This window comes from Arachis hypogaea, chromosome 10, assembly GCF_003086295.3.
Source record: "Arachis hypogaea cultivar Tifrunner chromosome 10, arahy.Tifrunner.gnm2.J5K5, whole genome shotgun sequence".
Classification (NCBI taxonomy): Eukaryota; Viridiplantae; Streptophyta; class Magnoliopsida; order Fabales; family Fabaceae; genus Arachis; species Arachis hypogaea.
The window spans coordinates 107,628,707-107,650,901 of record NC_092045.1 but is presented as its reverse complement, the minus strand read 5'-3'; the positions used below and the strand labels follow the sequence as shown (position 1 = coordinate 107,650,901).

Sequence of the window (22,195 nt, the reverse complement as noted above, 5' to 3'; positions counted from 1 at the left end):
AGAAGTCAAATGAGCAGTGGACCAAACATTCTTTTTTAGAGAATATTAGGATGTAATGGGTCAAGATATGTGAGGTCTGGTTCATAGGGTGTTTCAGGGTGACATAATTAATCCAAGTATGCTTGAAATCTTTATTGTGCTCATTCCTAAGATTGAAACCTCTAGCCAAATGAAAAAATTTAGATCAATTAGTCTCTGCAATGTCATTTAGAAGATAGCAACTAAAGTGCTAGTAAGTCGTTTGAGACCTTACTTGTCTAATATTATTAGTCCGAATCAGGGAAGCTTCATTCTTGGAGAGGAGCTCTGAACAACATCATTGTGGTGCAAGAAATGCTCCATTTCTTGAAGAAAACGAAGTCAAGAAAGGGCGCTATTGCTTTTAAGATCGATCTAGAGAAGGCATATGATCAAATAGACTGGAAGTTTTTAAACTACACCTTGAGTAGTTTCGGTTTTTCTACCTCTACTAGGAGTCTCATTATGAACTGTATTCAAGTGTCATCTCTTTCAATCTTGTGGAATGGGAGTAGGTTAGATGGATTCCAACCCAAGAGAGGGCTGTGTTAAGGAGATTCGATGCCGTCATATCTGTTTATCTTCTGTATGGTGATGCTAGCTGGCTTTATTTCTAATCAAGTGGAGTTGGGGGCTTGGGACTCGGTTGCTGTTTCTCGAAGAGGCCCACGAATCTCGCATCTCATATTTGTCGATGACCTTTTTCTTTTTTGTAAAGCAAGCAAGAGTCAAGTTCATCAGGTCATGCATTCTTTAAACTTGTTATGTAAGGCATCTGACATGAAGCTAAACTTAGATAAGTCCAAAGCTGTGTGTTCTAAGAGTGTGTTTAATAATCATAAAGTTATACAGGTCGGTGTGTCATCTATTAAATTTGCTAATAATTTGGACAAGTACTTGGGGGTTAACCTTAATCATCCGAGGGCATTTAGAGCGGCTTGTCTGGAGGCGATGGAGAAAATTAAGAGTAGATTGTCTAGTTGGAAGGGTCGACTTTTTAATAGAGCCAGTAGATTATGTTTTATAAAATCTGTGGCAGCTTCTCTACCTATATACCAAATACAGGTCTCCTTCTTCCTCAACAAGGTGTGTTCTAAGATTGATTATGTTATGCGTAATTTCTTGTGGAAAGGAAAGACGGATGAACGGGGTTTAAATTTGTTGAATTGGGATACTGTGATTACACCTAAGAGGTATGGGGCATTGGTGTTTGCGATTCTCAGTATGTTAATACTGCCCTTCTTGGCAAACTGGTTTGGCAGCTCTTTCATGGTAGGGACAAATTATAAGTACACATAATTCTAGCTAAATATGTTCAAGGAAACCTAGGTTTGGATCTTAAGTGTCTTATGCAAGCTTCGAGTATATAGCATAACATCACAAAAACATCTAGTAGGCTAAAAATGGCTATATTTAGTGCGTTGGTTCTTTAACTCAATCCTTATGGTATCATTCTTTGAGACCTTTGGGGATTCTGGCTCAAGAGGTTCATTTTGTGCATATCTCTAACACTTGTCTCTCTTTAGGCGACGTGTGGTCTGGTGGAGATTAGAATTTGGAAGGTTCGTACACTGTATTACCTGAGTCCTTAAAGTTAGAAATTACAAATTACAACCCTTATGTGCAGGAAGGGAATGAACCAAAGTGGTTTTAATGACTCAAACATTTACTCAACAAGGGATGGTTATGAATGGCTCCTTGGAATGAAGGTTGCGTGGGATACAAATGAAAATTGGCTATGGATCTGGCATTTGGGAGTATCTAAGAAGGTCAAGGGACTAATTTGGCTCATTTTGCATGGGGTCATCCCCACTGCAAGCTTCCATTTCAGAAGATGCTTAATAACAACGGATCTTTGTCTTATATGCAATAAAGCACCTAAAACTGTAGATCACTGTCTCAGACTTTGTAATAAAGTGAAGTTGATTTGGGAGAGCTTGAAGGTAGGAATGCAAACTTCGGATGTCTCCTTCAATTTTCGAAGCTGGCTTCATATAAATCTTTGGATCAGGGAAGAGATTTTTGCAGTAGCCCTTTGGTGGATTTGGAGGAATAAAAACGATGATATTTTTAATCGAAATGACAACCGGAGCATGAAAAAGGTTGTCAAGCTCATTAGGCACTCTACAGTTATGCAACTATTAAGCGTTCTAATCAGGTGACTCATCATCCCTCTTTGTGTGATTCTTGGTGCCCTCTCCCAATCAATGTTGTTAAATTAAATAATGATGCTAGTCTTTTTGAATAAGAACAACTTGCTGGTTTTGGGTGTGTTATTTGGAATAGTACAGGTAAATTGTTATTGGGCTGTTACACAAGCATTTCGATAGGGACTATTATTTGGTGTGAGCTTTTCGCAATTTAGAGGGGTATTTGTTTGGCTTGGGAGAGTGGGCACAAGGAAGTGATTTGTAAAACAGATTATTTAGAGGCTTTTCTTTTGACTAATAGGCTGCGTTTGTTTACAGAGACAGGACACTGAGACAGGGACACTGAGACACAAAATCGTATTTGGCAGAAGAGACATGGACAAAGACAATGTGTCAAGAGACACTGAATTAGTGTATTTTGTGTCTATCCTGACAGGAAGGACATGGAGACACTAACAAGAGACACAACTTATCTTTTATTTTTTCTTTCATTATTCTTGTTAATTTTTTATAATTATATTTTTTATTGTTATATTTTTCATCTCAAATTTTTTGAATGAAAAAAATGAGAATAAATTGAATTTTTATAATTTGTTCTAGTTTATCACCAAACAGAATACAAAAACACAAAATTTTGTGTCTCTGTTCATCAGTGTCTTGTCCTGTCCTGCTCTCAGTGTCTTGTCTTGTCCTGTTCTTAGAAACAAACGCAGCCATAAGGATTCATTTCCAATGCAGAGGGAAGACAAGGACCTTCTTTTGAAGATTTCTGAGGTGGTGCAGCGCAATTGGGTGGTTCATATTTTAGTTAATTCAACAAATATTGAATTCAGTGGCTAACCGTTTAGCTAAGACGGCTGCAAGTCATTCTCGTTCTTACATTGAGTTTTTACTACCTTATAATGTTGTTGATAAGATTATTAGGAAGGAGATGATATCTCCAACTTAGTTGCTCTTTGTGTTATTCTCTATTAGTCACTAAAAATAAAAAGACAGTAGAGCGACTTGTGGTGGGATATTAAGAGACCATGAAAGTAAGTTCTTGGTTTATTACAATACAAATCTAGGTAGTTGTGGTGACTCTAGCAGAGCTCTAGGGTATTTTATTAGGTTTGGATCTGGTCTTAAATCTCGAACACGTAAATATTTGTATGGGAATGGACTCTAAAGTAGAAGTAAGTCTCTACTTTCAAGAAATTATCGAGTTGCACCCTACAAGAACGTTATTTTTGGTATTAAAGAATGTTGCAGTAGGCAAAGTAATTGGAACATCTATCATAAGTTTCAAGAACCGAGTGCTTGTGCAGATAGATTGCTATGGCAAGGTCATGAACTTTAGTCGGGATGTCATTTTTTCTTTTCTATTCTCGAGTGTATTTTTTTAAATTTCATGTAAATTTCATTGGAATTACTTTTCTAGGATAGTTTCTACCTGTTTCACTTATTTTTTGTAACCTCGACAGGGTGTTAAATCAAGCTTATATCAAGATCTCAGTTCGGAGAGCAAATATGACTCCTCTAAAAAAGAATGGGCTCGACTCGGGAATTACTTAGCGTTTGTGTCGAAAAGTGTATAAAGTTATCAAATTATGGCAAATAATGTAAAGAACTATAATAAAAAAATAAAATAAATGAAAGATTTAAATAAATAAGAAAATAAAATTGAGATTAAAAAAAGTAAAATACTTGAAAAAAGGAAAAGAAATTCTCAAAGAAAATGAAGATAAAATAAATTAACAGGAAAGGGAAGGAAAGAACAAAGAAAATAAAAGAAAAGAAAAGAAAAGAAAGGAAATAAATAAAAAGTGACTTCAGACACTCACATACACTTGCACTCCATTGGTTTTTGTTGCGACAGTATGACTGAAAATTTGCAGAGTTTTGTGTGATGGCAATGTGTTCATATTGAAGTCCCTGAACTCTTTTAAAATTCTCTTATTTATAGATAATGAGGAGTGGATTGCAAAATGCTCTTCTTGTGACACGATTTAACTTCTTCCTTTTTCTTAGGTTTTCACAACCCACTACCTTGCCTTTCCTTGTCTACCAATCTCGACTTCCTCGAGTGGATCTTGTACCTCAACTTTCTTATTGTGCAAATCTTCTGAAAATAAATCAGATTTCTCGAATCTTAATGGGTCGAGATCATATATACAATATAGTGCACGTTCACCTATGCACTCCTTCTTCTCAGCCATGTAGGCTGAGTCGAGCCCAATGGCTTGCTATATCCATTAAGTAGATTCTGTGGCCAAGTTTTCCTTGGCCTTAGGGACCAACTTCATACCCTGGGCCGCAACATTTGATTAGAGAGGAACTCATATCAATTTCTAGTGGTCGAACACTAGTATGATATTCTTTAAAGCTGACATTTATCTGTTCAACATAGCAGGGGTTGTTGTCTACTTCAATCTCTTTGATCCTTCCATCCTCATCGCAGAGCACCAATTTCTGATGCAGAGTTGAGAAAATTGCCCATACTCCATAGATCCAGTCTCTTCCTAACAGCATGTTAAAAGTGGCCTTGGTAGGCACCACTATGAATACCATTCGTCTTTCGACACTTCGCACCTTCACCCTGAATGGGATCATACCTAGGATAGTTGTTGACTTACCATTGAATCCTATAACAGCTCAATTTGTTTTGAACAAATCCTCGACTGTCTTCTGGAACAATGGCAACATACTTTCGGAAAACAAATTAATTGCTGCTCCACTATCGACTAGTGCGATTGATCACTAGTCCTTCCACCTTAGCCTTAATGTGTAAAGGTCAAATATGACCCTTTGTTATTTCATCAGGCCTTTCAAATAGTCCTTTTTTATCAACCCATTTTCGACAAATCTGTACTTGTCTCCTAGGATGACATCATCATAATCTCCTTCGACACCTCCTTTGGTCTTGGCCCTTGGTCGAGGATGCTTTTTCCTCCTTCTTACTAAGTGACTTTCTCTCCTTATTCAATTCTGGTTATGGACCTTCTGTGTTTGACATTAGCCCCTTGTACATGAGCCACTGCTCTTAGAATGAAGGGAGTTTTTTCTTGAAAATTGCGTCAAGATCTAGCTCGATCGCCACCTCTTCTACTTGCCCTTCATCGAGAAATACCTCTTTTTCAGCTTCCAACCCAATTTCCAAAACCTCTTCTAAGAACGTTAAAGTTATAATTCTTTGAGTAGTTTGGAGCATTGTTCTGTACCCACATATTATTTGACACATTAGCAGGTGGAACTCTAGTTCGATTTGACACCCCATGGGATTTCTGATCGACAATGATCACCGTACGCATTTGCTTCTTAACAGGGGCACTTGCAGAGTTTTGACTCTTACTTCCCCACTTTACTCGAACTTGCCTCAATTCTTCCTAATACACATATTCTCAACTCTTTTTGTGTGAGTAAAAAACCTTAGCAGCTGAAGTGTCGAACAAAGCACTGCATCAAGGACAAATAGCAACATTTTCTTCCTCTTCTCTTTGTCTTAGTAAAAAATCCAACAAATCCTCTCCCACTTTTGGGTAAACTGGCCTTTCTGCTTTGAACATATCTAGTTCAAATTGATCATTTTTTCCATGGGCTCGACAAAAGCCATGTTGATTGAGAAAACCATATCTTCAGTTTTAGCAAAGTTTAATGTGACCTGGAAATGATCTAAATCTACTTTCATCTCAGGTTTCTCTGCGAACTTTAGTCGACCATCTTCAATTGCCTTCTGTATCAAGTCTTCGAAACGTACACAATTATTAGTATAGTGGCTAAGAGCTTGATAAAATTTATAAAATTTCTTATTTCTAATTTTAGAAACAAATGACATTCGTTTTCCTTCAAAAAGTATGAGTTGTTTGTCTTTCAAAAGCATGTCAAACATTTGTTTTGCTTTTGTCAAGTCGAAAGAATACCATTTTTCTCCTAACAAAGAAGTTTTGTCTTTTGCTAGATTAAGAGATCGATACACATAATGTGGTCCATATTTTAGTTTTGCAGCAAAGACGGACTTATTATTCGACTCTTCTTCTCTCATACTATCAGCATAACTCACTTTCTTATTAAAGAACATTTTCCTTTGCTCAACTCATGTTCTTCTCTTTCTTTATTCAACTTTTTAATTTGCTTAACCTTATTGGCTAACTGAGCCTAGGAATTGCTGGTTCACTAATTTCTTTCGAACATTGAAGTCAAGACCATTGATGACCATTTTGACTATCTCAGGTTCAAGAATAGGAGTGAAATATTTATTTCTCATATTCTTGAATTATATCAAGTAGTCATCGATTGACTCCAAATTTTCTTTTTCACTGTGAATAAATCAGACGAAGTTACTTTCATTTCACCTCTAAAGAATTAATCATGAAAATTTCTTTCTAACTAAATCCAACTATAGATTGAGTTACGTTGTAAATTTGAATACCCTGTGAATGTATTCTTTATCGGAGAAGAGAAAAATATCTCATTTTCAAGTATTTATTACCATCTAATTCACCAATTTTAACTGTATAACAAGCTATGTGCTCAACAATTGGTTTTCCACTCTTACCTGCAAATTTAGTGAAGAACTTTGGAGTTTTGACTCCCTTGGGGAGTTCAGCTTGCAAAACATAATCTAAAAAGGAAGAGATAAACTAGGGTTGATTTGTCACCCCTATATTAAATCCTGCCCTATTGAAGATTTGTTCGACAACTTAGGTTATTTTTTTACTATAATCTTGAGCAACATTGTTTGCTCTAAACCTATTTAAAACCCTATTTGGATCATATCCTCTATTTAGAATTACTTAAGAATTGTTTGCATGCATTCCACCTATCGGCGGTACAAACGGTCAATTAATTGCTCCTACAATATCATCGACATGTCGAGTTATCTATTCTATTCTTGCATTATCATTTTTCACGATTAGATTTAAAACTATAGCCATTTGCTGGGTAAGTATATTAACTAAGTCATAATGATCGTCTTCTATTTGTTGTCTAAATACAGCAAAAGATTCAACCGTGTTAGGAGACATTATTCCAACAGAAACTTGTCTTGACATCTCTAGAAATATAGAAGCACATCCTTCACCAATTGGCAACCTTACTGGGTTGCCCCTGTACCCTGTGTCAAAAAGACGTTTGGCATCATCAATGTAGGTTATGAAGACATGGGTACTGATTCTAAATATGGGGAATTATTCATTAAATACTAATAAGCATTATAATTTTCTATATTAGGATTATAGTTACCTGGTATACCCACTGGAGGGTAACCTGTAAGAGGTGTAAGGTTATACAAGCGATTCTCCCTTGTAGTGGTTGTACCTCTCATATATCTTGTGTTGGGATTTTTCAATGGCAGAGAATAATTTAGAGGCAATTCATATTGAGGCCATGTAGTGAACACAGTCGAAGGGATTTCTTCTGTAATCACAGGGTTCATCCTTCGACTTGAGGTACTTGCAAAACAGCCTCTATTTCTAGGCCTCTTGTATTTTCTCCAGTATCACTGTTCGACGTATTAGTGAAAGTAGATACTCTATCAGACATTATTAATTTGTCACTGCGTAATTGCATGCAAAGTTTGACACGTTGCTTAACTCAGTGTCCCACTAGACATACCAATTTGTTTCACTTTATTTTTTGTAACCTCGATAAAGTGTCGAATAAAGCTTGTATCAAGATCTCAGAGTATAAAAAAAGAGTGAGATCGACTCGAAAATTATTTAGTGTTTGTGTCGAAAAGTGTATAAAGATATCAAACTGTGGCAAATAATGTAAAGAATTGCAATAAAAGGAAATAAAATAAATAAAAGCTTTAAATAAATAATAAAATAAAATTAAGATTTAGAAAAAGCAAAATACTCGAAGAAAGAAAAAGAAATGCTCAAAGAAATTGAAAATAAAATAAATTAAAAGGAAAGGAAAGAACAAAGGAAAAAAAAGAAAATAAAGGAAATAAATAAAAAGTGGACTCTATACACTTACATATACTTACATTTCATTGGCTTCTATTGTGTCAGTGTGACTGAAAAATTGCAGAGCTTTATGTGATGGTGAGGTGTTCAGATTGAAGTCTATGAACTCATCTGAGTTTCTCTTATTTATAGATCACGAGGAGTGGACTGGAAAATGCTCTTCTTGTGACACGATCTAATTTTCTCCTTTTTCTTAGGTTTTCACAACCCACTACCTTTCCTTGACTATGAAGGACCTTGCTCTCTAAAGTGGACACCTCATGTCTTTGATTTTACCTTGGTCTTTAAGGTTGCGTTTGTTTACAGAGACAGGACACTGAGATAGGGACACAGAGACACAAAATCGTGTTTGACAGAGGAGACATGGACAGAGACAATGTGTCCAGGGACACTGAATTAGTGTATTTTGTGTCCATCATGACTGGAAGGACACGGTGACACTAACAAGGGACATAACTTATTTTTTATTTTTTCTTTCATTATTCTTGTTAATTCTTTATAATTATATTTTTCGTCTCAAATTTTTTGAATGAAAAAAAATAAATAAATTAGATTTTTATAATTTGTTCTAATTTATCACCAAACAGGATACAAGAACACAAAATTTTGTATCTCCGTCCTTTATGTCTTGTTCTCACTTCTCAGTGTCTTGTCTTGTCATGTTCTTAGAAACAAACGTAGCCTAAGCTCCATATTTTGTATAGTGCTTCTGGATAAAAACCAAGTGCAAGTCTAAACTTTTGACGGTCCTTCTCGACTTGACTCATCTCATAGTCAAAATTCTGCTTCCTTAAGTCGAGTCCTTATTATGTCAGAACTTCAACCATGCATGATCAACTGGTTTCGTCCCAGATCCTTTTGACTCAATTCATATGAGTCAGTAGATATCATGGTTGAATTTCTCAACAGTTTGAAATTTGTACTAACACTATCTAATTTGTTTTGTTTGGGCTTAATGCCCCGTTATTTATAAAAAAAAATACAAAATTAAATAAAGTGCAGTTTAATATTACTCAAATACAATAATTAAAAATAATTACAATCTTATGTTTAATGCATATAAATTGCTACAGGATGTAAAGTTTTATAAATTTACATATAAACTTTCTTATTAACTGAAAATTTACTATTTACAAATATTTGCATTAAATTGATGTTACCTCTCTTTAAATATCTAAATATCAATTTACTTTGTATATTGATAAATTATATTATATAATGTATTATGTTCTGGCTCAGCTCGATAGATCGGGGTCCACCAAATGGACCTGACCTTATCCGTACGCCATGACACCCCGTACATATCTCGATCTCTCGAGATTTGACAGTTGGTGGAAGCTTTCGAAAGGTTAGGCCTTGGCGAAAGAAGGCCCACCCAGAAAATCTAGGATAAAAGGAGGGGGATCTACCCCTCTCCTCATGTATGTCACTACAACCCTAATTAGCTGCCTCATTGTACGGACCCTTACTTTGGCATCGGAGTATCCTTACAGGTGGCCCCATCCGCCAACCAACCGATGACTCACAGGCTTGATCCCTCACCTCATCTCTCTCATTCAGATCCTGATCCTTACTTCCAACGATCTTTCTTCAACCGGTCTAACTGACTACCGAACAATGACGCCATCTATGGGGACTTGACGTGAGCTGAGGATGGAAGTTTCCCTCCACCCAGAAGACGAGGCTGGAAAAGAGGCGAACAGTGAGCGACAGGGGGTCGCCTCATGAATATATTGAGCATGGGGACCTCCTAGAGGCGACAAACCCCTTTTGACCATGATCTCTCCCATGAGCAGTCCCCCAAAAGGCATTCGTTTGGAGGGTACGAGCAATGATAATTCCAGGATCATGCAAGAACTCAGGCATAGAGTTCAAAAACTCAAAAGAAAGTTGGCGGCGAGAGACTGATATAACCCTGAGGTTAGCCGAAACACTTGCTCACGCGCAGAGGCCCGACTCAGCCATTTTTACACTCGGTCCCCGTTAAGAAGATAGGGAGAAAGACAACTTGAGGGGGAGGAGGACGAGGGGCGCGACCAAACCAACAGTCGTACCCAGCCCTTTTACTCCCGAGACAAATCGAGAAGCCGGGAACGTAAGGAGGAATAGAAAAGGAAACGCTAGGATCCCATGGTGATCAGTGCCACCCCCTTCCACTATTCCATCCTCAAAGTCTGTCTACCCAAGAACTTTGACAAGCCGATGGATATGAGGTATGATGGTACCAAAGACCCACAAGAGCACATCACGGCCTTCGAACCCAGGATGAACCTAGAAGCTGCGGGATATGCGGTCAAATGCCGGGCGTTTCCATGACCCTGGTTGGGCTGGCGATCTCTTAGTTCAATTCTCATCTATAAGGCTCCATAACCACCTTTTTAGACATTTCTCTTAAGATTTTAGTCCAGTTCGCCACTCGCATCGCCAAGGCAAGCACCCACTCAACTTCTTGGGGATAACACAATGGATTGACGAGTCCACGAGATTATTAGAAAGTATTTGGACCGTTTCAACGATGAGTACTTAGAGATTGACGGCCTTACGGACTCCGTGGTCAACTTGTGCCTCACTAAAGGCCTAATGAACGAGGACTTTCAGAAATACTTGACCACCAAGCCTGTTTGCACATTACATGAGATACAGTATATGCCAAGAGAGTATATAAATAACGAGGAGGTCAGTCAGGTGGTAGCCGCCAACAAACGGCAGCTAGCTGCCCTGCCCACTCGTCAGGCTATCAACCCGGAAAAGCCAAGGGACCCTTTGAGAGAAATGACGTTTGGGAGACCATTCAAGCCTTTTTCCTGAGTAGAAAAGTTCACAAATTACACTCCCTTGACTGCCCGATAGTGGAAGTTTTCCAACAGATCATGGATAAGGGCATTTTGCCTAAACTAAGGCAGTTGAAGGACCGAATAGGAGGAAACAAGAACACATCATTAACAAAAACACATCAAATTCATTTCTAAATCCGAATGAACCTAATTAAACTAAAGAAAACCCAAAATTACTTAAGAAATAAAAAATTTGGTCAATACTTATTAGTAGTATCAAGTGAACATCAATTAACACATAAATAAACCGAAACAAATTAAGAAATGAACCGAAATTATTTAATTATGGCAGTAGAGAAATCAGAACCAATAAATATGTTTGCAAATACTGGTGTTATTGGTGATGACGATAATAAAAAAGAAGAAGAAGAACCTGCGTGCGTGAATTTGGAAGAAAATAATAAGAAGGAGGAGGAAGAGGAGAAAAAGGGAAGAAGAACCTATATGTGCAAATTTGGAAGAAGAAGAAGAAGAAAAATAAAGAGGAGGAGGAGAAGAAGGAAAAGAAAACACATAAGGAGAAGGAGAAGGAGAAGGAGAAGGAGAAGGAGAAGGAGAAAAAGGAAATACAGAAAGAGAAAAAGAAAAAGAAAAAAAAGTAGAAGGAGAAGTAGAAGGAGAAGAAAAAGGAGAAGCATAATTTAAAAAGTTGTTATAATAATTTGATTAGATTTAGTTAAATATTTTGGTTGGATGTAGAGTTTTATTGTTAAAATTAAAGATTGTAAAAGGGCTTTTACTCATTACATAATCATCACATGGCGGTTAAAAAATATGACCGAGTCCGGTCTATCTAAAACACGGACCTGACCGGCTCATGTGGTCATTAAATAGTACAGTTCGCGCTTGCGCTACTTTTGATGAAATAAATACGAGAGACATTTTCATTGCCAACATCCCATCCACACCCTCACCCTCACCTTCACCCTCGAGCATCGACAACAGCAGCGTAAGGGCCATGGCTGATGGTCATCAATTCAACAACATCACCCTCGGTGGCCGCGGAGGCACCGTAAGCTCTTTTCATCAATCTCCACAATCTTCTAATTTCTTTCGGTTCTTTTTTTTTTCTTTTTTATTCATGTTTTTTCCTTTCTGGAACCACGATTTTGTTCTTGCTTTTTTGTTTTCTAAACCCTGGTTTTGAATTTCGCTGCAACCAGCATTGAAATTTTCCACGAAATGTTTGATTTCTTCGCCTTATCTGTATCACTCACTGCTGCCCTTGTTTGGCGGCTTTCTTTTGCTGCTGGAAGTTTACTCTTTTTTTTTTGGAATTTTTTATTTTTTATTTTTTTTTGTGTGGAATTTGATGTGACGATGTGAAAAAGCGAAACGGGAACCTGAAACCAGCTGGTTTAGCGAGCAAATCTTAGGGTTTTATTCTGTGTTACTTACTTTTGTTTTTCGTCTTTTGTGCTTAGGGTTTAGTTTAAGAGAGAACATTACGTTTTGAATAGGTTAAAGTTTTTTGGTTTTTAGTGACTACTATTAGAAACTTTTGAGAGTTAGGGGAAAGTAGCGAAGTAGAAAGTAGAGAATGGAACGAAAATCATTTTGAGTTTGAACCACGAGTGATTGATAAGAATTCGGAGAAAATAAAAAAAATTGTCTGAACTCGATTGATGAACACTAGGGCGTAAAGGGTGGTGCAAATATCATTTCTCTTCAATTAATACACATAGGGTAACGTTGAATCTGCTCCCTTAATCATGGTTGCATTACCTATTTACCTGTTCCATGGCAAGCTTTGTTTGATCAATTTTTTGTTGGTAACTTTTTCAAACAATACAATTAGTTAACATTATTTCTTATAAGAAGAGAAGAGTAAAGCTTATGTGAATAAGTGAATAGTTGCGGAGAAACCAGAAATTATTATGTATAATACTTCTTTTCGTGTGATTGGGGTTGCAGAATCCAGGGCAGATGAAGATATATTCAGGAGGTATTATATGGAAGAGACAGGGGGGTGGTAAATTGATTGAAGTCGATAAAGCTGACATAATGGGAGTGACATGGATGAAGGTTCCAAGGACTAATCAACTAGGTGTTCAGATCAAGGACGGTTTGTTTTACAAGTTCACTGGTTTCCGTGACCAGGTTTCTCTCCATCCCTTTTGAATGTGCATTTACATACTTTTGTGGTCAAGAGAATCATTCAGTTATTAAAAGAACTTTCTTATGGAGTTAATTTGTACACTTCTGGCAGGATGTTTCAAATTTGACCAATTTTTTCCAAAATACATGTGGGATAGCAGTAGAGGAGAAGCAGCTTTCTGTAAGTGGGCGTAACTGGGGAGAAGTTGATCTAAATGGTTAGTGATATATACATGAATTAATGTGTTGTAATCTCTTCCCTTTTTGGTGCGTTCTTTGTCTCAAACATTCTGCTTTGCCATCCATACTTGCTATACCTAATACTTTCAGAATATTATGTGTTTGGAGAAACAAAGTCTTTGATATCATATCTTTGTTTATCATATCATTATTCATGAAGATTACCATGAGTTCATGAACTAGTTCCTTCTTTTTTCTTTTTCCTTTGTTCTTAATTTCAAGGGTTTTTTTATTTTTTATTTTAAGTTTGAATTCGCTTACAAATTTAAGTATCAATATCTGAGATTACCCCACTAGGTGCAATTTAGGTGTAAAATTAGATATCACTTTATTTTATACTTTGATCTTCTGAAAATCTGAAGAAAAAAAATCATTTGAGGAGTGGGGTTTTCATAGAGGAACTTTTATTCTTGGTTTTTTCCTTTGCAATCGAATGTGTCCTTTCAGTTTATGCTGCATCCTTTTTGATATACTTGGGTTCACTATTTTTGTGCTGTGTGAATATTCCTGAACTTTTGTTCTGTTTTAGGAAATATGCTGGCTTTCATGGTTGGTTCAAAACAAGCTTTTGAAGTGTCTTTAGCTGATGTCTCTCAGACACAGCTTCAGGGGAAAAATGATGTGATCTTGGAGTTTCACGTGGATGACACAACTGGAGCCAATGAGGTACATACACATCCCTTTTTGGCATCCTTACAAAGAAACAAAAATCTAGAACGAAATGCTAAAATAAAATGTGTAACAACTCATGTTGATGCCTTTGTATCTGGATAAATAAACACATTAAATTGACATTGAAAAGAGCATCAAAAGGACGTGAAAAGAGTTATTCTTGACTCTAATAAAGTTTATAGTTGAAAAGGACTCCATAAAAATTCTTTCATTCTTTTGTAATCGAGTCCACCAAAGATTAGCAAAAACTAAGGATTGGCACAATATATTTACTTCTTTACAAGAGCCAAACCCTGTGAACTTGGTGAGAGAAACCATTGGGCAAACTCACCACACTAAAGATTTCAGAAAGCTTGTTCTAGATAGACTAGGCCATAGGACAATGCAGTATTCATAGAGTCAAGAATAACACAAAGCTAATTTGTAAAGAATATTCGTAATCTAAACTTAGTCTGGACTATTATTATTATTATTGTTGTTATTATTATTATGAGAATGCATTATTGTCTAATATTATGTATGTTATGGTCTCAGAAAGATTCATTGATGGAGATAAGTTTCCACATCCCAAATTCTAACACGCAGTTTGTTGGTGATGAAAATCGACCTCCTGCTCAGGTGATTTTTCATCATTTGATGACATCTGTTGTAGTTATAACTTCTACTTAGCTGACATTTGCACACTCTTGTTGGTGTAAGGTTTTCCATGACAAAATCATGTCTATGGCTGATGTTGGTGCTGGAGGTGAAGATGCTGTTGTCACATTTGAGGGTATTGCCATCCTCACACCTAGGTAATGTCTTCATATGTACATATAGATTTAAACACACATGAATGATTCAAACACTTTTTGCTTCTTATTGTTGCTGTCCTGTTCCTTTTGATTCGATGTCTCAATTCAGGAAAAGAATTAGTTGGTCTTTTTTTAACCAAAACTTCTACTTTTTTGTAGGGGAAGATATAGTGTTGAGCTACATCTTTCATTCTTGCGGCTTCAGGGACAGGCTAATGATTTCAAGATCCAGTATAGCAGTGTAGTTCGCCTATTTTTACTTCCCAAGGTTTATTCCTTGATCATTTGCATTCTTGTATTTACAAATAACACTTTGATGCAGCTAGCTAGCCATCTCTTGAGTTGATGTCCCTTTCGTCCTGACTTGTTATAGTATACTGACAATTCTCATGTTTCTTATTTGTATGTACCCCTAGTCTAATCAGCCACATACGTTCGTTATTATTAGTCTGGACCCACCTATTCGGAAAGGACAAACTCTGTACCCTCATATTGTGATGCAGGTATCATTTTTAAAATGGTGTACCAGTTGAGTGGATACATATATTCCTTGCTTCTGGATCTAACAGTCTTTTTGTTTTGGTTTGATCTATATAGTTTGAAACTGATTATGTTGTTCAAAGTGAGTTGGCTATGAGTGAAGATCTTTATAACAGCAAGTACAAGGACAAGTTGGAGTTATCCTATAAGGTATTTGCTAGACTGTTATTAATTGATGCATAACCGCACAGTACTTCACTCTGTGGGAAAATAAGAGAGAACATTTTGGATATCTTAAATGATGCAAGAATTCATGGAACTGGTTGCTATGCCTATTACATGTGATAGAATAATTGATGATTATTTCCTATTTAATAATCAGGGGCTCATGCATGAAGTGTTCACAACAATATTGCGTGGTTTGTCTGGTGCCAAGGTTACCAAACCAGGAAAATTTAGAAGTTGCCATGATGGTTATGCAGTGAAATCATCTTTAAAAGCTGAAGATGGAATTCTTTATCCCCTTGAGAAGAGTTTCTTCTTTCTTCCTAAACCTCCAACTCTTATTCTTCATGAAGAGGTAAAATCCAGTGTGCTCACAGATGAACTTGTATAGTTTACTATTTTACATGCAAATGAGAATATATATTGGAGGTTAATTGTTCTGTCTTTTCTATTAGATCGACTATGTTGAATTTCAGCGGCATGGTGCTGGTGGTTCAAATATGCATTATTTTGACCTTCTGGTCAGACTAAAGTCTGATCAAGAGCATCTTTTTCGTAATATTCAAAGAAATGAGTACCACAATTTGTATGGTTTTATCAGGTAAATGTCAGTTAGATGCCACATTATTACATATGTGCACAAGTAACTACTTATTTTATTAACTTTTCATGTTTTTCCTTCAAATGCAGTTCAAAGGGATTGAAAATTATGAACTTAGGAGATGCCCAACCAGGATCTGTTGGTATGGCTAAGGTTCTTGAGAATGATGATGATGATGCTGTTGATCCACATCTTGAGCGCATCAGAAATGAAGCCGGTGATGAAAGTGATGAGGAGGTGCCTAAATTTTTCATTTCACTCCGTGTCCTATCCTTAACTTCTCATAGCATATATTTAAATGGTGTTTTTCTTATAGTTTAGGAGACATCATTTTTTTATCATCCAGCATCCATAAGTATCTGGGTAGTGGCTCTAAAATTTGCCACTTTGTCACTTTTCCCCATTTTAAAAACCCTATTCTCAATCTGTTCTCTGTCTCATCTATCTCTTTTGGTTTCTCGTGTGTGTGGAACTTGTAATGGTACATGTCTCATATCTTCGAAACAGTTGTTTCTTTGGTCTTTGTCTTCAAGGGTCCTCTCTGTGGGAGGAATCCTTGTAGTCTTGGTTTGCTTCTCTGCATCATACTCAAGGGTGTGTTTTTCATGTTCAAGTAGATCCTATTTGTTAATGCTGAAACCTTTGTTTAGGCTGGGCTTGTCTATTTTCTTTATATGTAAGTCATTCCTTCCATGAGAATAAAACTCTTGATTTAAACTCTTTTGAAGGTATGATGATGCTGTGTTTTATTTTTTACTCCTTTTATGTTACTGAAATTCTTATGCATCGACTTATTATTATTTATACATTAGATTAATAGCTATCATGTATGTAAAGTGTAAATTACAAATTTTGATTATTAACCCAAGAAAACTCTTTGAAATTATCAAAAGACTTGAGCATAGACATGGTCTATGACAAGGCGCATTTGCATCACTTGATCTGCATAGCTGACCTCATCTAGTGGGATAACACTGTTATTTTTGTGGATTATTACTTATAATGTTTAGTTGTATAATTGTAGGTTTTTTAAACATTTTTGTTATGCATTATCCTCTACATTATAAAACATTTTTAAATGTATAATTTTTACACTACATATTTCTATATTTTTTCAATATAGCAGCTATCTTGTTATATGCAAGACAGAATCATGCTAAATAGTGTTCAGGGCCAGATATCACTATGCAGTACTAAATTCCATGTGATAAATAATCTGCAGGATGAAGATTTTGTTGCTGACAAGGATGATGAAGGCTCTCCAACTGATGATTCTGGAGGAGATGATTCTGATGCTAGTATAAGTGGTGATGAGAAAGAGGCAAGTGATTCACTTTATTTGCCTTTGCTGTCTTGTGGTATAATCTGGTGACAATGGTTACTTCCCTCTACTAATCTTTAACGTATCTGACACTTCAATGATGGTCGATTTTCAGAAGCCTGCCAAAAAGGAATCAAAGAAGGAGCTGCCTTCTAAGGCATCTACTTCGAAAAAGAGATCAAAAGATGCTGATGAAGATGGAAAAAAGAAAAAGCAGAAAAAGAAAAAGGACCCAAATGCACCCAAGAGGGCAATGTCTGGTTTCATGTTCTTTTCTCAAATGGAAAGAGAGGTACAATTTTGTACATATCTGGGTAGGCCCTTATGGATATAGGCTGACGGGGGGATGTGGGTGAGAGTATTTCAGTTTTCCCCTTACGGATATCTACCCTTCATGATTTTGAGTTCCAGTTGGTAGTTCAAGTTATGTTGCAGATCATTTAAGGAGGAAGTCGAGCATTGATGCATCCAGAAAACTTTTGCAGCAAGACACAAATAATGTTGCTTCACATAAATTTTTATCTTGATGTGGGGTGTCAAATTAATAAGATCATGTGCATGCAATATATATTTAACATGAGTAATGAGTCCCATTGAGTGGTGGCTTGACATGAACCACAATGTTCATAACTTCTATATGTGCCTGGAGTAAAGTTTCTCCAGTATGATTCTTACAAGACCAGATTCTAGATAATCTGAAATCTTTTGGGCTTTAGCAAGCCTATATTAGTGCAAGAGAAACCTTAGAACATCCTGCCACATTGTTTCTGGACTCATTCTCTGATTACAGTATTGGGAAATATGATCTCTAGTAAAACTACTCGTAGCATTTTTGGTTGAGTTGAAAAATACTGTGTCTTACACGGAAATTCATGCATATAATTAAGTAGATTGGGAGAGACTGAGGAGTCCAACTTTTCTTGTCAGCATGTTAGGTGCATTTGGTTGTTAGGATCTAGCATTAATGGTAAGAAAGTAGATACTGTAGCTGAGATTGCTGAGCTGTTATGTGGGAATTTATAAGTTGATTTTTCACATTTTCTTAACTGTTTTTTTTTCCTTTTTAATCGCAGAATCTAAAGAAAAGTAATCCCGGAATTTCATTTACGGATGTGGGAAGAGTACTTGGAGAAAAATGGAAAAAGATGTCAGGTATGGCTGATTGATAATTTAATTGTTCAGTGTCGGATATGATCCAAGCTTACCTTATGACCAAGCTTTATTTAATTATTTTCCTGTTAAATGCACAGCGGAGGAGAAGGAACCATATGAGGCGAAAGCTCGTGCTGATAAAAAACGTTACAAGGATGAGATTAGTGGCTACAAGAATCCGCAACCTGTGAATATCGATTCAGGAAATGAGACTGACAGTGCTTGAGCTACTTGATTTTGAAGGTAATTTTGTGAGCTTCTAACGGTATATTAACCTGTGAAGTTAACCGGAATGAGCTGGAGATTAGCATGCCATGGGTTACAGAGTACAAACATCCGCTTGTTTGGATGGTTAAGATACTTAACTATGTAGTGGCAGAAAATTATAATCATGCCTTAATTTGGAAGTTATCTTTGTTCTTAAAAATGTTCAATTAGCAGTTTAATTCGTAAGAGATATACATGATATTATTAGCATATTGTAGGAGCAATTTGTAGTTTATATTATCATTATAATTGTTCCTATTAATGTTGGTATCATTTTCTTCCCCTTTAAAAACTTAAATCGCATAACATACAAATAAAGATATAACGTGCAAAAACAATGTGCGAATGTCGATCCTTTCCGAGGAAAATAGAGCCTCTTCAATTTGTTACCTGGTAACAAGATAAATATGATATCTAGATCAAATATTAAGGAGAATAAAACTCTGCATCCAAATCATAATTCTAACAAAGTCTAACCAAGTTTTTTAAATTTATGGGCGCACGTTTTACTGTTGTCGCTGCTGCTTCTTTTTCCTGATGTTGTGCCTTCTTTTTTTTTTTTTTGTCATTTTTCTCTCTTGTTATTATCAATAATATCAATATTTTGTTAACATCTTTATTGGTTTTAATTTTTTCAGTTGCTATTATTAAATGATTTTGGTTTATTTTTTAGTTTATTTGAGGTTCATTTGTATCTAAAAATGAATTCGTTGTGTTTTTGTTGATAATTGGATTTTTTACTTAACTGATGTTAATTTGATGCTGTTGTTAAGTATTAACCAATTTTTTATTCCTTAAAAGAAATTTGAGTCATTTCTTAGTTTAATTTAGGTTCATTTGATTTCGTTTTATTTAAATTTTTCTTTCTCATCTTCTGTTTTGTCTTTTTTTTTTTTATCTTTTTTTGTATTTTATTTTCTTAAAATTTTTCTTGATTTTTTTTAGAGGAATAAAATAAAAAAATATAAAAAAAAGAACAAATGCAATAACATAAAAAAAAGAGAAGAAACAAAACTAAAATGTAGTAACAACACTGATAGAAGAAGGAGGAAGAGGCGTGCAAAAATAAACACAAAATGAAGTAGGATTTTATTTGTATTAGTGAAGTGTGTGTATACACTACATATATAATGAAAATAATTTTTATTGGATTTAGGCTAATTTAATTAAATTTAATTGTCAAAAATACTTAAATATATAGTACCTCTATTAAAAAATATAAGATCTAGATTTGGTTTTATTCTATTGGATTCGGCTCATTTTTAAACGCTCCTTACTAAGTATGGAGTGCTGCACACCTTGTAAATTCGTTAAATTTAAACTCTTCATTTGTTATATTTTATTTGAATGGTCTGGATTTAAAAAGGTAACATGTTAATCAGGTTAATCATTTTTTACAAATTTTAGAATTTTTTTATAAATCTCAGATATTGGGCTGAAGTTCAAAATAAAAAATAGTATATAAATATTAAAAACAACATATCTGTAAAAAAATTATTGGACTTTAGAATTAAAATAAATAATACATAAAAAATAAGTTAAAAATTCATGTACTAAATCTAGAAAAAAATTTAAATAATATTAAAATTTAAATAGATTTTGTTTTGTGTAAAATAAAATTATAATATTGAATATAAACACAATGATAAAAAATTGTGTTATATATATATTTTATGTATATAATATTAAAATTTAAATAAATTTTGTTTTATGTAAAATAAAATTATAATATTAAATATAAACACAATGATAAAATTTTTTGTGTTATATATATATATATATATATATATATATATATATATATATATATATATATAATTTTATTTTGTGAGAAACAAAATTAAAACATTAAATATGAATAGAATAATAAAAGATTTTGTATTATATTAATTTAATTAAAAAAATCATATATATAACATAAAAAACAAACAAACATATAATAATTTTATTTTGTGCGAAGCAAAAATTCATATAATTTTTTATTAACAATTTTTTTATTGAAATATGTTATTTTACTATATTTATAATATATTATTTGGAATAAATATATTATTTTAGTTAATATATATTATTTAAAAATATTTAAAATTTATTATTTTGTATTAATAATATTATTAAAAATATATTGTTAGTTTTTTTAAAATAATACTTTCTTTTCTTTGGTTCAAATACTATGACAATAAATTTTTTTTTACGTAACTGTGTCTACTCAATAAATATTATATTCATATATTTTTATATAGTATGTAAAATAAATAATTAATGTTTAAAAAAGTATTTTTTTTACCAACTTTTAGATGAATATAGAGACTATGTCATTTGAATTATAACTCGTTGACAAAGAAAGAAATACTCTTAATTATATTTAAATAGAATAATTATTTATTAGGCTCATTCTTATACAAATAAAAAAATTTTTTAGTTTTATATCTGTAATATTTTATACCAATTAGCTTCAAAATTTAATTATTTTTTGAATAAATTAATAAAAAATAATACAAATAATTGTTTAAATAAAATTATATTTTAATTTTTCATTCTATTAAGCACAAGTTAAGGATAATTTGAAATAAAAGATAATGAATTTGTTATAACTGTCATGTATTTTGTGCTTTGACTGCGTCATCATTTGAGAATCATGACGCCTTCATGGAGACCGGTTCTTCTACAGAATCAGTTTGGAGTTAACCAACTAGCAGCAGCGACAGACAGCGTCTTCCTTTTCTATGGCAGAAATTTTTTCGGCTTTGAAGGTCCATTTATAGTAGAGGTGGAATGGAGTGGGTTTAAGAGCGTCAAAATCTGTGGCTAGACAAAACAATAGTAAAAACACCTACTAGTAAATAAAACAGTGAAAATGTTTGAAGACATCACATCAACAATAACAGAGTAATAGAGGAATTGGATTAAATTTTTTTGGGTATTTTTTTTGTGTAAAGATAATCCTCTATTAAACGAGCGAATTAGTTTTTTTTGTTAGTGTCGGTTTGTTTGTTCACCCCATAACAAAAAAAATAATAACAATAATAAATAAATTTAATTTACCTAATCACTTTTGATAGTAGGTTAACTTTTAAAGAGTGCTGCACTCCTTACTTTACTTGGAGTGCACTAGCTTTCGTCATTGGATTCAAGTATATTTGTAGTATGGAAGTTCTCATGGTATCTAAGATTGGATTAAATTCTAATGAATATTTGAGATAAACATGATTTCACCCGATCTATGTACTTTTCTTATCGGTGACTATGAAAAGTTTATTACGACGTATTTCTGTCATTCCCATATTTTTAACAAATGATTTGTTTAACGGGAATAATCAAATAACATGGTTTGCATGTTTATCGTTTCTTAATATGCTGACAAAAATAAAGCAATAAAAATCCCTTACCAGATTG

The 22,195-nt window shown here is 34.4% G+C and overlaps 1 protein-coding gene across 1 annotated transcript; it reads left to right on the top strand.

The window, feature by feature from the left end:
* The first annotated feature begins 11,735 nt into the window (after positions 1-11,735).
* Positions 11,736-19,061, top strand: LOC112716367 (FACT complex subunit SSRP1). Its single transcript, XM_025768273.2, has 16 exons — positions 11,736-11,962; positions 12,865-13,050; positions 13,160-13,265; positions 13,817-13,953; positions 14,494-14,577; positions 14,659-14,753; positions 14,913-15,021; positions 15,170-15,256; positions 15,351-15,443; positions 15,616-15,813; positions 15,914-16,059; positions 16,149-16,296; positions 17,282-17,380; positions 17,496-17,672; positions 18,454-18,532; positions 18,631-19,061. Exons 1-16 carry the CDS (start codon positions 11,768-11,770, stop codon positions 18,756-18,758), a joined length of 2,067 nt encoding a protein of 688 aa, XP_025624058.2. The 5' UTR covers positions 11,736-11,767; the 3' UTR covers positions 18,759-19,061.
* Positions 19,062-22,195: the final 3,134 nt, after the last annotated feature.

Coding starts and splice junctions, on each gene's coding strand:
- LOC112716367 (XM_025768273.2), top strand. CDS start 11,768: ATGTGGTCATTAAATAGTACAGTTCGCGCTTGCGCTACTTTTGATGAA. Junction 15,257..15,350: donor ACCCTCATATTGTGATGCAG/GTATCATTTTTA, acceptor TGATCTATATAG/TTTGAAACTGATTATGTTGT. Junction 17,673..18,453: donor TTTCTCAAATGGAAAGAGAG/GTACAATTTTGT, acceptor TTTTAATCGCAG/AATCTAAAGAAAAGTAATCC.